The sequence below is a fragment of the Solanum lycopersicum genome, chromosome 6 (assembly GCF_036512215.1).
Source record: "Solanum lycopersicum chromosome 6, SLM_r2.1".
Classification (NCBI taxonomy): domain Eukaryota; kingdom Viridiplantae; phylum Streptophyta; class Magnoliopsida; order Solanales; family Solanaceae; genus Solanum; species Solanum lycopersicum.
The window spans coordinates 38,540,834-38,560,907 of record NC_090805.1 but is presented as its reverse complement, the minus strand read 5'-3'; the positions used below and the strand labels follow the sequence as shown (position 1 = coordinate 38,560,907).

At 31.8% G+C, this 20,074-nt stretch overlaps 2 protein-coding genes and 1 long non-coding RNA gene across 3 annotated transcripts; 1 reads left to right on the top strand and 2 right to left on the bottom strand.

Moving 5' to 3' along the window:
* Positions 1-225: 225 nt before the first annotated feature.
* LOC138348998 (uncharacterized) lies at positions 226-6,022 on the bottom strand. Its single transcript, XR_011221502.1, has 2 exons — positions 5,430-6,022; positions 226-502 (listed from the first exon to the last, which is right to left on the bottom strand). It is a non-coding gene; the product is annotated as an uncharacterized lncRNA (long non-coding RNA).
* A 238-nt stretch (positions 6,023-6,260) lies between these two features.
* On the top strand, positions 6,261-7,234 carry SHINE3 (ethylene-responsive transcription factor SHINE3). Its single transcript, NM_001319202.1, has 2 exons — positions 6,261-6,462; positions 6,611-7,234. Exons 1-2 carry the CDS (start codon positions 6,383-6,385, stop codon positions 7,131-7,133), a joined length of 603 nt encoding a protein of 200 aa, NP_001306131.1. The 5' UTR covers positions 6,261-6,382; the 3' UTR covers positions 7,134-7,234.
* A 3,107-nt stretch (positions 7,235-10,341) lies between these two features.
* Positions 10,342-12,377, bottom strand: LOC101264014 (uncharacterized). Its single transcript, XM_004240927.5, has 2 exons — positions 10,998-12,377; positions 10,342-10,619 (listed from the first exon to the last, which is right to left on the bottom strand). Exons 1-2 carry the CDS (start codon positions 12,071-12,073, stop codon positions 10,604-10,606), a joined length of 1,092 nt encoding a protein of 363 aa, XP_004240975.1. The 5' UTR covers positions 12,074-12,377; the 3' UTR covers positions 10,342-10,603.
* Positions 12,378-20,074: the final 7,697 nt, after the last annotated feature.

Below are 20,074 nucleotides of genomic sequence, written 5' to 3'. Positions count from 1 at the left end.
TCAGTTTTGGACTCTACAATGTGTTATATCCTCTATTATCAATAAAATATTTATGTTTCTTCAAATTTTATTTGCTTGACTTATTTATTTATATATATTTTTGTCACGATCCAAAACGGGTCGCGAGTGGCACCCACACTTATCCTACTATGTGAGCGAACCAACCAATCTAAACCCCAACATTTCAACCATAAATAACATAACATAATGCGGAAGACTTAAACTCATAATTGAAAATCGATTAAATAACTTCTAAAAACTCAATACTTATTATTCCCAAAATCTGGAAGTCATCACCACAAGAACATCTATCCTCAAGATACTAAATCTAAGAATATCTAGGAAGCTAAAATAATAAACAGCTAGTCCATGCCGGAACTTCAAGGCATCAAGACATGAAGAAGAAGATCCAGTCCAAGCTAGAAGCATTAGCTCACCCTGAGATCCGACGTGATGAAGACTGGCTAGAGTTGCGGTTGAGTTGAAGACGATGGCACGTTTGCTGCACTCCACAAATAACAAAGAAAAACAATTACAAGTAGGGGTCAGTACAAGACACGAGTACTGAGTAGGTATCATCGGCCAACTCAAAATAGAAAGCAATATATTTAAGATAATAACATAAAATCAACTAATATTCTTAACAGGTGATAGCAACAAGTATAAGAATCATTTACAATATCACCAAACACATCTATGAGGACTCAAGCCTCCACATCATACTCTTTTTGGGAAACAGGTTCTTTAGATTGAGTATATTAACATATTTCAAGATTCATTCTCTTTACTAATCCTGGTGTCGGAACGTGACACTCCGATCCATCTACTATCCTGATGTCGGAACGTGACACTCCGATCCATATACTATCCTGGTGTCGGAATGTGACACCCGATCCATTACTATCCTGGTGTCGGAACGTGACACTCCGATCCATATACTATCTTGGTGCCGGAACGTGATACTCCGATCCATATACTATCCTGGTGTCGGAACGTGACACCCGATCCATATACTATCCTGGTGTCGGAACGTGACACTCCGATCCATATACTATCCTGGTGCCGGAACGTGACACCCGATCCATATACTATCCTGGTGTCGGAACGTGACACTCGATCCATCTACTATCCTCAATCTTTTAGTTCATCAAGCCTTCTTTTATACCAAGGCATCATTATTAACAAAAAGATTTTAGGGTTTAAGATTCAACAGCCTCATCATGCTAATTCATCACAATTATGTAATCATATCATACATACACACAATTAAGCAATATAGGAGACTTTACATTACTACCCAATACATATCATTCACTATTAAGAGTTTACTGTGAAATAGCATAAACCATAACCTACCTCCACCGAAGAATTGCGATCAAGCAATCTACTTTCCCAAAGCTTCGTTCTTCCTCTCTCTCAATCGATCGTTTCTCCCTCTCTCTCTGTTCTTTTTCTTTTTCTTATTCAAACCCTCTTTCTTTTACCCTAATTAGCATATAATTAAGTATAAAAGATGATAAAATACTCCACTACTTGTTTCAAGGTTCTCTCTTTTAACACCCAAGTAATTAAATTATTAACATTAAACCACTAGCTTAATAATTATAAGCAGGAATAGTCCAAAACGCCCCTTAAAATATTTAACAGAAATCCGACCCAGTCAGGGTCACGCAGCCTGTGACGGTCCGTCACAACTGTGACGGTCCGTCCTGCACGTCCGTCACAAAGTTCAGAGAGTTAATTCTGCGGAAGGATTTGTGACGGTCCGTCGAGCCCTCAACGGTCCGTCCTGCCATTTCGTTGTGAAGTTTAGAGAGTCGATCTCAGTACCCAAATTTCTAAATTCTAAGTGTTTTGGAACGAGACACCCTCGACGGTCCGTCGTGCCCATGACGGTCCGTCGTGGGATCCATCGACCCAGACAGTGATTTTCAGAAATTAACTCTGCTGCTCCAAATGACTAAACAGGTCGTTACAATTTTAAATTTGTTGCGAACACCATATGATTAGAGCATAGGTGCATTTTGAACTTTAATCACTAATCTAAGAGATTATTATGAAGAACCTTACATTTGACCGAGTAAACGACTTTTATTACGAAGTGTTTACAATTTAGTGTATTTTCTTTTTGGGTAGTAGACAATTTAGTGTATTAATTAAACATAAAAAGGGTTGATTCAATTCTTACAATCTCCATTTTCCTTCTTGATCCCCATAGATGAATTTAGACAATTTAGGGGTTGTTTGTTTACTGGTTAGAGTTATGCAGATATTAGTTATGCAGGGTTTAGTTATGCAGGTATTAGTTATGCTAGGTTTAGTTAATGTAGGTATTAGTTATGCAGAGTTTAGTTATGCAGGTATTAGTTGTGCATGGTTTAGAGATTACAATAAATGAATTATTAACTATTTAATATTAAACTTGTTGTAAATTATTGATATATGTTATTTGCAAAATAATAATACATGCTAATAAAATATGAAATATATTGAATAATATATAATGCTAATATTTAATTAGAATATATACCGTTAAAAAATATAAATAAATTTCTAATATTATAAAAATATTTATATTTGCATAAATCAATCAAAATGGTAAGTATATAAAAAGAAATGAAAATAATCTATATATTATAAGAAATGAAAGCAACACATGTTGATGGAAAACAATAAAGTTTCTAATTAAAAAAAAATACAGTCTACCAGTAGCGGAAGAGAGGGTTACCATACATACAAGAGTCTTCCAAGAAATAAAAAGGGAAAAGGGTCAAATATGCCCCTAAACTATTTAAAAAGGTCTAGATATACCCTCCGTTTAAAGTTTGGTTCACTCATGCCCTCGCCGTCCAACTTTTGGTCCAAATATGCCCTTATGGGCGTTAGTTGTCATGTTGGATATATCCAACTCATTTTTCATTTCTTTAAATTCCACATTGAATTGAGATATCATTTTGACCTTATCACATAACATTTATATGAAATGGAAAGATATTCGGATTCATAAACATCTAATCCGACCCATAAATCAGCTCCTATTAAATTCACTATCCGACCCATTTTTAGCAATTTTGTTTAATTTTTATTATTGCAATAAATCCCGAAAATGAGTGATTGATTAATAAAAATAGAAAATATATGAAAAAAGTATAAAAGTAACGCCAAAAATTCACAAATAAATATAATAACCTTAAATCTAACATTTCAAATTTTTTTTAGATTTTTAGTTTTCGATATATCTCGAAAATAAGTAATTGATTAATAAAAAATATGAAAAGTATGAAAAAAATATAAATTAACACCAAAAGTTCACAAATAAATATAGTAACATTTCAATCTACATTTTTTTAAATTTTTTTTATATTTTTTGGCAAATCCCAAATATGAGTAATTTTTTAATAAAAGGGAAAAATATGAAAACAAAATAAAAAATATACGTCAAAATTCACAAATAAATATAGTTAACTTAAATTCAATAATTTCAATAATTTTTTTTTTTTTTTTTCATGTATTCCTATTTTTTATTTCTGAATTTTTTGCGTAATTTTTATATTTTTTTGTTAATAAACTCATTTTTGGGATTTGTCAAAAAAAATAAAAATTAAAAAAATATTGAAATTGTTGAATTTAAGGTTACTGTATTTATTTTTTAATTTTTGCGTTAATGTTATATTTTTTTTCATATTTTTTATTAATCAATTACTCATTTCGGGATTTATCTAAAAGAAATAAAAAAAATAAAAAAAGTGTTTAAATTGAATTTAAGGTTACTATAATTATTTATGAATTTTTGGCGTTAATTTTATACTTTTTTCATATTTTCCTATTTTTTTTATTTATCAATTACTCATTTTCGAAATTTATCAAAAAAAAAATAAAACAAAATTGTTGAAAATTGGTCGGATAATTTATTTAAAAGGGGTTGATTTATGGGTCGGATTAGATGTTTATGAGTCTGAATATCTTTCCATTTTCATATAAATGTTATGTGGTAAGGCCAAAATGACATGGCAATTCCATGTGGCATTTAAAGAAATAAAAAATGAGTTGGATATGTCCAACATGGCAACTAACGTCCATAAGGGCATATTTGGACCAAAAGTTGGATGGCGAGGGCATCAGTGAACCAAACTTTAAACAGAGGGTATATCTAGACCTTTTTGAATAGTTTAAGGGCATATTTGACTCTTTTCCCAAATAAAAATGGTCTAAATATAAAAAAAAATAAAAACAACAAACTTATATATAGGAAAACAATAAAGTTTCCAATTAAAAATAATAAAATAAATTAATAGGGAAAATATGTAATTTATCACTTTAATAAATGTAACTAATACTCATATAACATATTCCACCTTCTACCCTGCATAAATTTATACATAGATTCCCACATAAGTTATATTGGTATTAATTATGGACTACAAAAATGCAACCAAACATGGTATACGTTATGTTGACTTTTCTACCTAAACAAAAATTTCCATCAAACATAGTATAACTTAACATACATGAATAAAATGTAAGTTATACCGTAATCAAACGATCCCTTAGTGTATTAATTAAACATAATAAGGGTATTTGAGTCATTTATATAACAACATGACTATATATGAGCCATTTTTATAATAAGAGGTATATCAACTTGAAATGACAAAGTTGATAGATATATCAGACCATTTTTCCTAATAATCATAATGATTGAGTTTGTAATTTAATATTTAGTAGAATTTTTAGACGTGAACCCGTAATTTGACTTTAGACCAATCCACATTATTATCACAAAATCAAAAGAAAAAAAATGATAAGGTAAGTACATAAAGGTTGATATTATTTCCCATGTGAATAATGATATTGTATGTTGAAGTGTGTGACCGTCTTTTCACATAAATGTTGATATTATTTCGTATGCGAATAATGATGTTCACTTTAACAAAAATAACTTTTAGTGGCAATAAATAGACACATTAATAAAAAGTGCTAACGTCTTTACCGGCATTAGTTAAGTGTCATTAGATTCAACATTGCTAAAGGTTTTAGGAACATATACTAAGAATGCTAATTGTCACTAAAAATACATATTTAGCGGCAATTGAGCTATTGCCGTTAAAGATCATTTGTTATGTAGTGATTGTATGTTGAAGTGTGTTGTCATCTCATCTACCTATGCAAATAATGATATTGTATGTTGAACTGTGTGATCATCTTATTTAAAAGTTTAATTTGTTAGAGAGAGCATACTTTTATTAGTTAATGATATTGGCAAAATTATACAATAAGCTTTAGTATTTGTACTTATCTCTAGCAAGATGAGTAATGTTGTTAAGATTATCAATTGTCATGTCATATGCAATTATAGCTTCTTTTTTTCAAATAGGTATAGGAAGGGAAAATATGATAGAAGATTATAATGTAGGGAATCGAACGCTCACCAGCAAAGTGAAAGTTCATGCATCCAGCCAACCAACTGAGCTACTAAAATTCCCAACGGCTATAGCTTTTATAATATCGATGGAGTAATAACAAACTAAGAACACTATCTTCTTCTTCTTCTTCTTCTTTAGTTCACACCACTTCCATTGAATGTTTTTTCGTCTTTTGTAAGACAGGTCAAACTCTTGTATGCAAATACAATTTGATAATTCCCAGAAATTAAAGCAAAGTGATCATCATTGTGACAAACATCAAAGTCCTCCTTCTTTTCCTCTACTTATGTTTACCCCCCAACCAAATATAGTTAGGAACTTAACAATACTCCAACTAAGTAATGTCAAAGTTGTATCCATACTAGGTTTTCTGAAAAGAGTATTAATTGATGATCAAAAATTCAAGTTAGAAGTTCAGTAGAGTTTGAAAAAGATGGAGAGAAGTAACGCGTTTCGATCTTCTTCTTCTTTTTTTTTTCCAAATAAAGCCAGACTCCAACTTTGTCCTAATATATCAAGTACTATAACTTTCACATTTACTCCCCTGCATTTCAAGTCAATAGATGAGCAGGTGAACTCTTTTATTGCACTCTCCAACCCCCACAATCATCTACACAACAAACAATTATATATAATAACACGTTACGTTAGTGTCATGAATCATCATAGTCCATCTCGATCTAATTATATTCAGATTGAAACCGACAATGTTAGATAATCAGTATTTTTAGGACGACTAAATGTGAACAGTAATGTAGTATTTGTAGACATAAACTACTTACCTTTTCTATAAATTCGATCATTAAGCTTTTCCTCCTCTTCAACCGACACCATCTTCTCTTTCTGTGATGGCTTTAATTCTTCTCACCTAACCCTCATTTCATCATTCATTTCTGTGTCTACCTGAACTTCTGCAACTTTTTTTTTTCTTTTTTTAAATTTGTCCCCCTCTTAACAACATGGTACAATCAAAGAAGTTCAAAGGTGTCAGACAACGCCAGTGGGGCTCTTGGGTTTCTGAAATTCGCCATCCGCTGCTGTAAGTTTTTCTCACTCAGTCATAAAACTACAACTACACTGATTGATTTACCAACATTCTTTCTTTGCTGGTGCGATAAAAATGTCTTTTAACTTTGCTCTCTAGTATGTACATGATGAGTCGATTTTTTTGTTGTTTTTGTTTATAGGAAGAAAAGGATATGGTTAGGAACATTTGAGACAGCAGAGGAAGCAGCAAGAGCGTATGATGAAGCAGCTATCTTGATGAGTGGACAAGTTGCGAAAACAAACTTCCCAATTGTGAAGGAGAGTACTGATAACAACAATGACACTACTAAATTCCCTTTAACTTCTTCATCAACACTGTCTAGTAGCATGCTGAATGCAAAGCTGAGGAAATGTTGCAAGGATCCAGCACCTTCCATGACCTGTCTGAGGCTCGATAACGACAACTGTCATATTGGAGTGTGGCAAAAAACATCAGGGAAACATTCAAGTTCTAATTGGATAACAAAAATCGAACTTGGAAAGAAGGAGGAGAAGCCTCATGATCATCAGGATATGAATGCTGAACTTGGCATTACTAAACCATTGGACGAAGAAAACAGAATTGCTATGCAAATGGTGGAAGAACTACTCAATTGGAATTCTCCGTTTTCTGATGAACCGATTACTGATCATCTCTCTCCGTCTTTTTCCAACTCTATATGATATACCAAAAATGTGGAATGTATTGCATATATAGTTAATTAGACTAGCGTATCGTTATCTCCAATAAAAGCCTAAAAAGAGAAGGGATTATTATTGAATAATTCAAGTGTCAAAACCAATCCTTACGAGATTGTATATGTAAGTAGTCAAGTTTCTAATCAGATATATATATGTATATAAAGATCAGTAATACTTCCATTAAGTAGTTAATTATTCTTAATTTAAGCTTAATTAAGCATCCAACACTGATATCTCTGTCATTTTCCCTCTATCCTGAAATATAAAAATGACAATCTAGCAACTTCATTTTTGGTACTACTTTCATTGTCTATGAATAAGAAAGAAGAGCTGAATTTTGTAGGGGCTAGCTAGCTAGAGTTCCTGTCATCTTAAATCTTATATTTACAACAACTTCAATGACTGAATGGAAGGGAAAAGTTGTGTTAGATGGGAAATAAGTGCATTAAATTTATAAAAGATAGAACATGTGTGGTTTAAGACTTTAGTCAACTAATAAACCAGCTGGACTCTACTGAGAGAGACTGCATTTGTACAAACTAAAGAAGATGAGTTTTCATGGACAAACATAACAAGGTTGAAAACTGAAGCCCACTTTTGTTTGGTTGACAAAAGAACATGTGGTCGGAAATGATTCGCGAGTAGAATTTATTGCTCACTGAAAGTTTATTCTATCAAAATACATAACAAAGTTCAATGATTTTGCTAGATAATTTCAGTTTATTCTATCAATATATATCAGAGTTCAATGATTTTGCTAGATAATTCCTCAAAGTCCCAAAAGGTCAAGCAAGCATAAGTGAGGTACAGATGCAGTTGCTTGCATCTGGTTCTAACAAGCGCGAAGCTGAAAGCTGAAATTAACCACTGGAAATAGTAAAGATTAATTATATAATGAATTGGTGGCAATTTACTTATTGCCACTAAAAGCATATTTTGTTATAGTACAAATGGTCTACTAAACCACATCATCTCATATTTGGACTTGTAGACATATGAAGGCAGTTGAATGTGTCTTGAGGAATCTCAAAACTTAAAATCTTTAGTACTGTGCGCTAGAATATGCATAGACAATAATAAAGAGTGTTAAAGTTTTAACGGTAATTAGTCAGTTGTCAATGGATCCATTCGCTGTAATCTTTAGGATATTTACAAAGAATATTACTAGCATTCCCAGAAAATCATATTTAGTGACAATTAAACTATTCTCAATAATTAATTGTCACTAAAAGTTATTTTTTAATCTACGAAGCCTTTACACTTTCTTCTTCTACTTTGAACTTATCTCAAGAAAAATGAGCACATTTCAGTTAGGCCTCATTTATTTTCATTAAGAGTAAGACGTCTTAATCTGAATATTAAGATGTGCATTAAGATCTAGATGTAACTCTAAATGCACATATGAATATCAAGATGTGGTCTCTAGATCTGAACACTGAATAAATAAAATTGTCTGTTTTCAGTATCTGAATTGTATATGAAATCAAACATTATATCAATAAGATATTACAAAATTTTCATTTCAATAAAAAAATATTACTTTTCATTAAAAATAATATTTTAAATGTTTATATTGATTAAAAAATATTACATGATATGCAAATAAAAATTATATATCAAATAAAAAAATTATTGTAGCTTATTTCTTTTGAGAATTCAACTAAACATCTTCTTATAAGATAGTACATCGCGAAAAAAAATTCACATGCTTAATATAATATTGAAAAGTCTAATAAGTACGATAGATACTAGTCAAAAAAAATAATAAAGAAGATTTCGCATCATCAATTTCCTAACATATATTTTAGCACATAAAAAAAAATCAAACAACTCTCATTTTATCTAAACTTTGTGAACCTTAAGAGTCATCTATGCTTTTTTTTTGTAGTTGTCACTTTCACAAAATATATTAACAATTGTACTGTATAATAATTCTTTCAATCCAAATTCATCTAATTTTTTCTTTGCATTCTTCAAAACTAGGTGCACTATTTTTTTAATCAATAAGTCCAAAGCATTACTCATCTTTGTATCAATTTCTTCTTCAAAATTTTTCTTTCAACCAAAACTGAAGATTGTGATGAAGAATTACTATGAGTTTCATCATTTTTTTCACAAATTAGATATAAATTGAACTCCAATAATGAACTCCTGTTGTAAAACATTGTAGAACAGTCTTCAGTGTTTTTGGCCTAAACAAATTAAAATTTCATAAGATCACATATATGTATATATAGTTGTTTTAATCATGACTGCTATTTTTTCACTCAAAAATGTTGAGTTTTTCATAAACACCCAGAAATATTATTACAAACAACAGTCTTGACAAAAATCAATACAACCCAAAGAAAATGTTAATATAAGAAATTACTTATAAAAGATTATGAAAATTTACTAGTCCAAGAGGAAATATATTGATGTTTGACTGAGAAAAGAGAGAGAAAGTTCGTAGACAGAGAGAAAGTCACCAATGAGAGAGAGAGAGAGTCGACGTGGTTTTTTTCTAGCGCATGAAATACTGAATGTTGTTAAGACTCTCCTACAGATTTAATTCGATCTTTACAGATTCATTCAAATGCTTTTTTAAAAAACAATAAAAAGAAAACCAAATAAACTTGATGGGCTGAATCTAAATGACTAAGATTTAGACCTAAAAACCAAATAATTTTAGTGAGCTGAATTTGAATTATTAAGATTCCAATCTCATTAAGTATAAAAAAAAATAAGGCCAAAATATCTGCTTGACAAGATCACTACAGAGTAGTCTGGGAAAAGCTGAGTCAATCCATATTTTCACGAGTAAATAACACTATACTTTGAAATTCAATATCCGAGCTAAAATTCAATAATCTGATTACTCATTTGCAGGAAATATTCCACAATATTTTGAATTTACATAATTCATCAAGACCCAACCAAGGAACCGACCTTTGGGTTGAGAGTTGGGTCTTAGGTCTTGAATAGGGCCCCAATTTGGGTCAGGTCTAGATTCTAGGTATCAGATCAAATGGGACGATGGCGATGGAATCAGGTCCTGGGTTGGGGTCAGGATCAAGATCGGATCTCAGGAAATCTATCATGACTCAGTTCAAAATAAACCAGTAACTTGTGTTTGTAAAACTATTAACACATATTTGCAAATGGTATAAGAAGAAAAAATAAAAGATTTGTACAATTGTAGAAGAGGGGATGCAGAAGAAGAAAGTGCTGAATATGAAACCGAATGTTGTAGACACATTTTTCCTCCGAGGAGTAATAAATAAAACGTATCATAAACTTACTAAATAACCCCTCTCTCTCTATGCTTGATGAACCAAATCACCAACCATTTACACACTGAAATCGTCAAAAATTGGCTCCCTCATCTCTTGAGAAAAAAAAAAAACACAACGATATGAACAAGACCATGATGTCCTTCATGGCCTCTGCTCATCGCTATAAATTCCCATTATTCATGTCTTCCCTGGCCTGCAAGTGCCAATTTCTCATATTCAGAATTTTATTACAAATCTATATATGGTATGTTAAGCAAAATTACAAGTTCGCGGAAACATTAGAGCTCTCTCCTAGTTCAGTAATGTCTTTAGAAATTATAACGTGCATACATAGTTCCTACAGCGTCTACTCATGCTGAGGAAGGTTTAGATCACACGCGGCAAATATCCAAATTTATCGTTTTATTTATCATTGTGAATTATATAATTACACTTCAGTCATGAATGATTAAAGCACATAAGAGATAATTTTCTAACTATATAAGGATATAAATGAACTTCTTTTGGGATCATTATGTATGGAACCAAAGTATTTAACATGTGGTGTGTCTATTGTAAATCCACAACTGACCTGCATCCAGGACTCCATGGGCAAAATGCTCCACCTGCAGCTAGTGCATCTGCAATTGGCCTTATTACCAAAATCACCTCCCCGATCACCACGCACCATGCAACGGCAAGGTCCATCGCTAGGACGACATATCCATGTATAGGCTCTGCCGGCTGCCACAATGGGGACAATCCTAAGCAAAGAATCTGCACCGGCAACAATATCATGAACGATGTGGCAAGCATGTTCAACCGTACTCGAATCTTCTTGTTGATCACAAACGCCACCACCCTCCAACATGACAGCAAAAACGCTAAAGAATAAGCAATGCTGAATACTCCAAACACAACGCAACTGAACAAGGGATAGGTACAGAGCACAGATTTATTTCCCAAATGGTCCGTGGAAAGGTAAGAAGTGGCGTGCATAAACGTAGGTAACTGTGCCTCCAACGGAGAGAAAAACACGAAGAACGATTGGAGTAGTAGAATCGGGGAACAAGCTAAACAAACAAGCGCAACCCCCCAAGTCCGAAAAGGATTTTGCGTCTTAATCGACTCGTTCACCAAGAAAAGAAGAGTAATTAAAAACCCAGGTTCGAAGAATCCTAATGAAAGAACCACATGAACCTTACAGATCTCCGCTTGTTGATTCAACGGCAAAAACGGATAAAGATATTTCTGGCGAATAAACGGTAAACGAATGACTTCATTAACAGCCCAAAGTGCAGCGAATAAGACGAGAAGCAATCGCACAGCCCAAAGAGAATTAAAATTCTGTAAATGAGGCAATTGACGAGATCTAATCCGGAGATGGAAAATAAAAGCGAAAGCGAAAAGAGAAAGAAGAAGAATGCCAAAAACAAACCAGATAGTCGCAAAATCAGAAACACCGTCAGCAATAGGAGGAAGAACAGGGAGAATGACAGTAGGTTTAGAAGTTGGATCTGTTAATAACAACTCAAACAGAGAAGGAGAAGGAGAAGAAGCAGGAGAATGGGATGAAATCAAACGAGAGGATAACACAGGGAGGACGCCATTATTATTACGATTATCGAAGGGAAGAGGAGACGGTGAAGGGGATGAGAGGAGTCTCATAGGATGAAACGGTGGTTGATGGCGAAGGACTAGCAAGTCCCGGCCGCCGTGCCGGAGAAGGAAAAGGGAATCGGTTGTTAATGAAAAAACTAGCCTCGAATTGCATAGTTTTTTGGAGGGGGAGAGAGAAGAGAAGAGGAGAGAGAAGAGAAGATTGTGATGAATTTTCCCTCTTTCTTCTTCTCCCAACCGAAGGGTAAAAGTGAAATGTTCCCAAATTTACAGAAGAATTTCGGGTTCGAGAGAACAGAGAAACAGAAAAAGAAATCAATCCTAATACTCCGCTATTTGTCCGCTTCTCCTCATTTTTAAATTTTAATCACTTCTCTTCTATTATTAATTTATCATACGGTTTGACTATTGTATTAAGGCATAACTTTTTGTTTTAATTTGACATTAATGTTTACTTATATAAATCTTAATTACATTAATCTCTTAACAATTAAAAAAATTGGATACAATAATTAAAGCTCGAATATATTAATTAATATGTAGCTTGGATACGTTAAAAATTAGTTCAAATATATTAAATACTGGCACATATACATTAAAAACTAGTTTGAATACATTAAATATTGGCTCAAATACATTAAAGAAATAAGATATTTTGGAGGTTTTTTTTGTAACGATCGGATTTCATTGTTGTAGAAATTTCAATGGGGAAAAATCATGTCCGGAAAAACTTTATTGTAGTACTACGATCTTCCCAACTTTGTCCAGATTTGAAGGAATTTGAAATCATCAAGGGGTAGGGAGATCTGGTAGCAATTGGGTGGAGTAAATGTGGATTGGATTATATGAATGAATAGATAACTCGTTAAGAAATTCGTACAACTTTACGACATTGAATTTGGATAAGTAAATCATCGAAAATTAACTTATGGTGTTAAGGACACTTTCTGAGCTTACTGGGCTAAGCGTCGTGCCACTGCAATGGGATTCTTGTCGCTATAGCGGGATGGGTGCCACTGTAGCGCGCGAGGCGGAGATGGAATTGAAGGATTTTGTGGTATTTCGAGGCGGAGCTCACTATTTCACTTTGTGCCGCTGCAGTGGGATTAGTGTCAGTATCGCTCTAGCGAGATGACAGGTTTTTAAATCGTAAATAAAATCCTTAGACGGCCTTATTTTGTATTTTTTGACTTTTTGAGTTAAGAGACGAACTCTGGGCTATCCAACTCGTTTTCCATCATTCTTGAACTAGAGCTAATCTTTTCACTTCCTGAATTCGTTTTTCAATTCGTAGAACATTTTGAAATGGGTCAATATTGATGGGGAAGAATTTCTTGAAGAGTCCTATGGTGAAACTAATCCTAAATTGACTAGTTGGGGTCATGAGTTTAAACTAGGGTACATAGTTTGTTAGTATTCTAAGAATTTAGTGTTTCTTTATGGATTCTCGTATATAAATTGTTGTTTGTAGACCACGAACAAGCGGAGTAAATTCGAAGAGGCAAGGATTAAGTTGTCTAGAGTTTCAAGCTTGTTTCGAGGTAGGTGATGGTTGTGATTCTATGATTGTGTGATATACACTTGCTTTGCTTTGTAATGATATTTGTATATGTATGCATGTTGCAATATTGATGAAACATGTGAATTGTAATATTGATGTTTATGATAGTATTGAATATGTTGATATTTATGCATGTGTTATAATGTTGTAATTGCTTGTTTGTGTTACACTAGTCGTAGCAGTGTGATCCTACCAGTACATGTTGGTTGTGTACTGATTCTGCAATTGCTCTTATTTTTGTTGAGTACATGGCATCTTTACGCGACTATTGACAGACCTCACTTAGGAGATCGGTGATCACTTCGAGTTCAAGGGTGAGCCACATCGTTCGGGCTGCCGTGAAATTCTCTTAATCCATGTCCATCTTTTTCAGACTTAGATCATGTTTTAGTTGGTTAGATAGTTCACTAGAAATTCTTGTTAAGATTTGGTTCCCATTTTTAATTTTGGTACATTGACTTTCATATTCTATGTTTATCTTCGAGATTATTAGTTAGTTATTTGATCTTTAATTAGTAATAAGACCTTGTCTTTAGTTATTTAACTTGCTTTTGTAACTTAAATGTTCATTGCTTTGGTTGGTTGCTAGTAGTGGTTCTCCCATCGACTTGTAGTGTGAGTGTCAATCACGACGGTCTGAGTCGTGATATTTTTAAAATTAGTAATTAGAAATAATACAAATGAGTGAAACAAAAGGTGTATATTTCTGTAATTTGTTCTTATTTATTTACTAAATCTATACAAGATTTCAATTTTTTCACCAAAGTACGATTTCAAAGTTTAATATAGAATGATTATAGTAAATTATGTGTATTTAGTTGCTAAAAAACTATAAAATATGTAATTTACTACTTCAAATATTAAATTTATATCCAAACGGGCGTCAATAGAGAATTTTCGAATCATAGTAGTGATTGTGAGGCGATGGGCTCTTTGATCTTTTCAAGAGTTATTTAAGATATATTTTTATTGTTTTGACTCGGTAGTTGGCTGCTTGAGTGCCATTAAGGGATTGAATGGTTCAATAAATAAATGATAACAATTCAAAATCGATATATATATTTATTATTCATAAGAGAAAAAAAAAAGATGATCTATTCAAATGAACTGTCAACTGGACGTCTGCTCCTCAACTCATTCTTTTAGACTTTATATGAAACAAAAATCAACTCAAACATTTTTAAAGGGAATGAAACTTTTTTTTTTTTGAATAATTTCCTTTTAAGTGGGAAATTGTGTTTTCTTATTTATCTCCTAAAAATGTATTTCTACATTATTATTTACCTTATATTCATTTTTTTATTCACTATTTTATTATTTTTATCTTCAATATTTAACTCTCTCCTACAATTTTTATTTATTGTTGCATACAAGTAACAAAAGAACAAAATTTACTTTTGGGTGTCTTCTTCAAGATCTCAAGAAGTGGAACAAGCAAACTTTATAATAATATTGCCCCTCTTTAAGATTTGGCTTTAGCCCCCAATCTTGTTGAATAGGACTCAATTACAGCTAATAGGTCAAATATATATATAAATGTAGCCTGCTGCATGCTCGCTATGTGCAGGGTTAGTGGAAGGTTTCAAAAAGAGACAGAGTTAGTGAGAATTTGTGAGTTTGGACGAACCCAATAGTTTTTTGGGAAATTCTATATTTGTATTAGAATATATATATATATATATATATATATATATATATATAGGGAAAATACCCAAGTACCCCCTCAATCTATGCCTGAAATCTCAGAGACATACTTACTATACTAAGGTCCTATTACCTCCCTAAACTTATTTTATTAATAATTTTTTACCCCTTTTTAGCTTACGTGGCACTATCTTGTGGGTCCAACAATGGTTGACTTTTTTTTTCGAACTAGTGCCACGTAGGCTAAAAAGGGGTAGAAAATTACATATAAAATAAGTTCAGGGGTAATAGAACCTTAGTATAGTATAAGTGTGTCTCAGGGATTTCGGGCATAGGTTGAGGGGGTACTTGGGTATCTTCCCATATATATATATATATATATATATATATAGTTGATTTATAGCTGATGTTGCAAGTTCAAACTCATTATCACTCGTTTGTATTAAAAATTTAGAACTCCCAAACTTATAGTTTTGGCTCCGACCATAAGGGTCTATTTTAGACAACTTTATCTTGTATTTTTGTTAGAGACCATTTCCGAGGGTTGAACTCTTGATCACATGATAATAGTTTTACCAGTTATTCCAAAATTCACCTCAAAAAAGACATAAATGAATTCCAACCTATCATTATTTTAAAAATATGTTTATGCTCAATTATATTTTCCTCTATTGACATAGACTAGCAATAGAACTATCATTATTGCCAGTTAGATTCTTCTATGTGCTAGCCTCGTTTTGATTAACAAAACTAATATAGTATCTTAGTAGTGACCTAAGTAATTAAAGAATCAAGTTCTTTGAGTTATTACGCAAAAAGGCAAATTGCACGATAATAAATCATTACAAATATTTAGAGCATGTTTCTCATTGTTGTTGGGAGGTCAGAAGCATTTTTTAAAGAAATAAACATTTTTTAAAAAATAGTAACAAGTAGTAATTTTTTCTTTTCTTAATTTAATAATATTTTAATATTATTTTTTTAAAACTTTAGAGTATTATTTTTTAAAAAAAAGATCATAGTTTAAAATTGAATCCAAAAAATAGGTAACAAAGTACCAAAAAGATTCATCTTTTCAATATTTTTCAACAATATTTATTTATGTAAAATACAAATTGAAAATTTGAATATGTGCATATAAAGATTATGTATTAGATGTTTAAAATAGATTCTCTCTATAAAATAATTTTAATATTAAAAGTTATTGATACTTGTCCTTTTTCATAATTGACTCTCAAAAACACTATTTTTTTTATTAAAAATAATGTAGTCAAATACAAATTATTTATCAAAGCATTTTTTAAATGAATTTGCCAAATACAAATTAATTTCTTCAAAACCACTTTTTTGAAAACTATTTAAAAAACACTTCTAAAAATAAGCAATTTTAAGACTAGAAATGTCAAACATACTCTTATACTTTGTTTGATCATGCGATATATGATATCATAATATGGAACTATGAGATGAAATTAAAGTTTTATATGGAAATGCGATATGAAATTTTTGTTTTGTATATTTTTTCATAGACATAAGAATCTCATAAGTTGTAAAACTATTAAAATAGCTCCAATCGTTTATTCAATCTTACCAAATAAACAAAAATTTATAAAATGTATAATAAATTATTACAAAGACATTTGTTCTCCATTTAAGTAATTGTTTCATCTAACTTTAATTCAATAAAAAAAATAGAACATTAATTGTAGTGAACTAATATTTAATATAATCCTCTTACATAGTACGAATAATTTTCTCACACTGAACTTGCATTTATCAATCATGTGGCCGAGAAGACGAACCAACATAGTTACTTTGAGTTGAAACAAATACAAAACAGTAGAAGCAATAAATTAGGTTCTGGAGTAAATATAAACCTCTAAAACTCTTATTTTGACGTGGGGTGAATTTACCAATTCACCCCTTGAACTAACAGTAAAGCTGCGCAGAAACAATCTCAACCAACGAGTGGCCATCGACGACCCGTTTCCCAACCAACGGAACGTCCTGTTGGTCCGTGGTTTGGGAATGAGGTTGTTCCTTGGCTTCTCTCCTCCCACGCCTAAGTGTCAACCTACGCCTCTCACCTACAAGGCGTCGATTGACCCACGAGTCGTCGACTGCCATCCGTAGGTTGGGCTGGTTTTGACATCTTTGGCTCTTGGGTTGGGTCTTCCTCGAGGACCCTTGGATGGTCATTGGGGATGTTTGCCCGGACATTTCCAACCCGAATATGTCCTCATACAAATATAGGATTTCCCACATCAATTTCATCCTAAACGAACACGTAAAACTCGACGAAATATGCCAAGACACACAAGGTCATTTCAAGGCAAATCTTTCAAACGTCATGGATATTCTTGACGTTTGACCTCCAAACTTCATGAAACTTGACACATTTCCTATAAACACTATAATAACTCATATAAGAACCTTATAAACTCATGAAACACACATATAGGCACATAACCACACATGAGGCATATAGGTAACTTAGTCGTCAAACGTCTTAGTCGTCCCTTGACGTTTTCACTTTCGAATCACCTAAAACTCTAGACCCTGCCTCAATACCACATTATAAACCATTTTAGGACCTTAGACCCTCATGACAAACATGTTAGGCTCTAGCTTCACCTAAGTCATTTTCGAGGTATTACATTGAGAAAGAGATTTAACCATAATTTAAGCAAAAGTATAAGAGAACTAATTGTTCCCAAATGTATCACTTATTACATTGAGAAAACATAAACTTTTTTTTCAAAATGAACGATGAGTTCAGAGATATTTTAGAGTAGTTGCCTCTTTTAAGAGTACAATTTGAGCAATTATTCCAAACCAGAAAAAGAAATATGTTATATATATATGAGCCTGAGTATATATGTATTATTAGGAGTAGTGTTGAACACTAATATGAAGATGAGTTCAGACAACTTCAAATCCTCATAAACCTTTGCCAACATGGGTACAGGATCATACTTTTTAGATGAATCTTCATTGCTTAGTGGCTGCACTTTGTGAGAAGTTCTATACCCAGTACGATATAAGACAATTATGTCAATGTGGGCGAGGAGTTGTATCATCATGTAGCTCATAGTGATGGTTGCCGGTTAGAGAATCTCTCAAATAGAATTAAAATATATTGTTACTATATCACTTATTATGTTAAGTTCCAGAGATGAGTAAGTACTTATAAAGTCTTAAATGATTTAGTTCTTTTATTTCTTTACATCCAACTAAAGTAAATCTTTATTAAATGTAGTCTTTTCTTTCGGTTTGTTTCGCTTCGACTTTATTACATACTCGTACTTTAATGTACTGATGTCATCGGACCTGCATGTTTTATGATACAAATGTCCATGATCATTAATAAACACTTTGTTGAGTTTATTTTGCACTACAGATAGCTTATTTCAGAGGACTCAATTTTTCTTTTCAATTTAGTCATTTTAGGATGTCGTGGGTCTTTTTCCAACATCCATGTTGAACAATAGTGGCTTCATAGATAGATAGATATAGTAGATGAGTCTCTCAATACTCCTTTTTTCTTTGTGATGTTTTGCAAACTAATATTATTGCATTGAGTATTGTTCAAATAGTATGAACGGAATATTTTATAATTTTAATGATTTACTTATGTTTTAGACCTTTAAATGCTCGAGTCTTTCACTAAGTAATCAACAGGTCAAGAATTCACTTGGGGACCAACAATGATTTTCGAGTGTCAATCACGTCCAGGATATAGACTCGGAGCATGACACACAGAAAATAAAAAATGTAAATAAAATCAATCGTAAAATAAAAAAGATAAAAAAAAATGAACGAAAGTAAAAAAAATAGATATAAGAAAATATATATATATATATATATATATATATAACTTGAGTGGTTAAAGGTGTTACGTCAGCACAAAAGGTACACAAAAGTATAAAAAAAAATGAATTATAGGGAATAATAGAACCCTAAATTAAGTTTGGATATGTCTCTGAAGTTTCAATCATAATTTAGGGAGTATTTGTACCTAATCCCAAACAACTTAATACATATGTACAATACGTACTACTCTTTTCATTCCAATGTATGTGACAGCGTTTTGCTTTGCACAAAATTTAATAATTTTTTAAAAAAAATTTGTGATCTAGAACACCTTAGATATTTCTAAGATTATATAGATAAAGAATAAGTATCCCTAGACTTTGATTAAAAATTCCAAAAATACAATTAACCTTAACTAAGATTTTATTACACCTGTATCATCAATAATGACATTTTTTCTAAAGATTAATTATAAAAATATGTGACATAAATTAAAACAGAATATCTTTTCGACGTAGAAAGCAAACTAGATAGCGTAAGTACGTAGAACCATCCCTCTTATTGTCACTTCCTGACAATATTATTTAGAAGAAAAAAGAAGAAAATAATCATGGTCATATATATAGGACAAATTGCAAAATCATTTTCACTAAGCATGATAAAGAAAAATATCATTTTACTTTGTTTTAGCTTTTAATCATGCGCTTTAATTTTGTGTGTAAATAAAATATTTAAATTTATATAAAATTAAATAAATAGACATATATCCTACATCCTATATGTATTGTACCACAAAAGGAATATGTCATCTACTTATTCAATCTTATAAAAATTTTAAAAAACATATTTATATATTACGCTGTTAATAATATGGAAAGGGAAAAAATCTTGTAGTTGTAATGCACCAAACAAAATTGATAAAGTGGGCATATAGTTTCCTAGACAACTACAAGCTTAGAATAAAAATGCAAAGACATTAGAATAGAAAACGATAAAATATCATAATTGATACTTTAACCCTTTTTGACAAC

What these genes read in the sequence shown, in the direction of transcription:
- LOC101264014 (XM_004240927.5), bottom strand. Translation starts at nt 12,073, where the DNA reads ATGAGACTCCTCTCATCCCCTTCACCGTCTCCTCTTCCCTTCGATAAT.
- SHINE3 (NM_001319202.1), top strand. Translation starts at nt 6,383, where the DNA reads ATGGTACAATCAAAGAAGTTCAAAGGTGTCAGACAACGCCAGTGGGGC. An exon ending in GAAATTCGCCATCCGCTGCT is followed by an intron (nt 6,463 to 6,610) that starts GTAAGTTTTTCT and finishes TTTTGTTTATAG; the next exon opens with GAAGAAAAGGATATGGTTAG.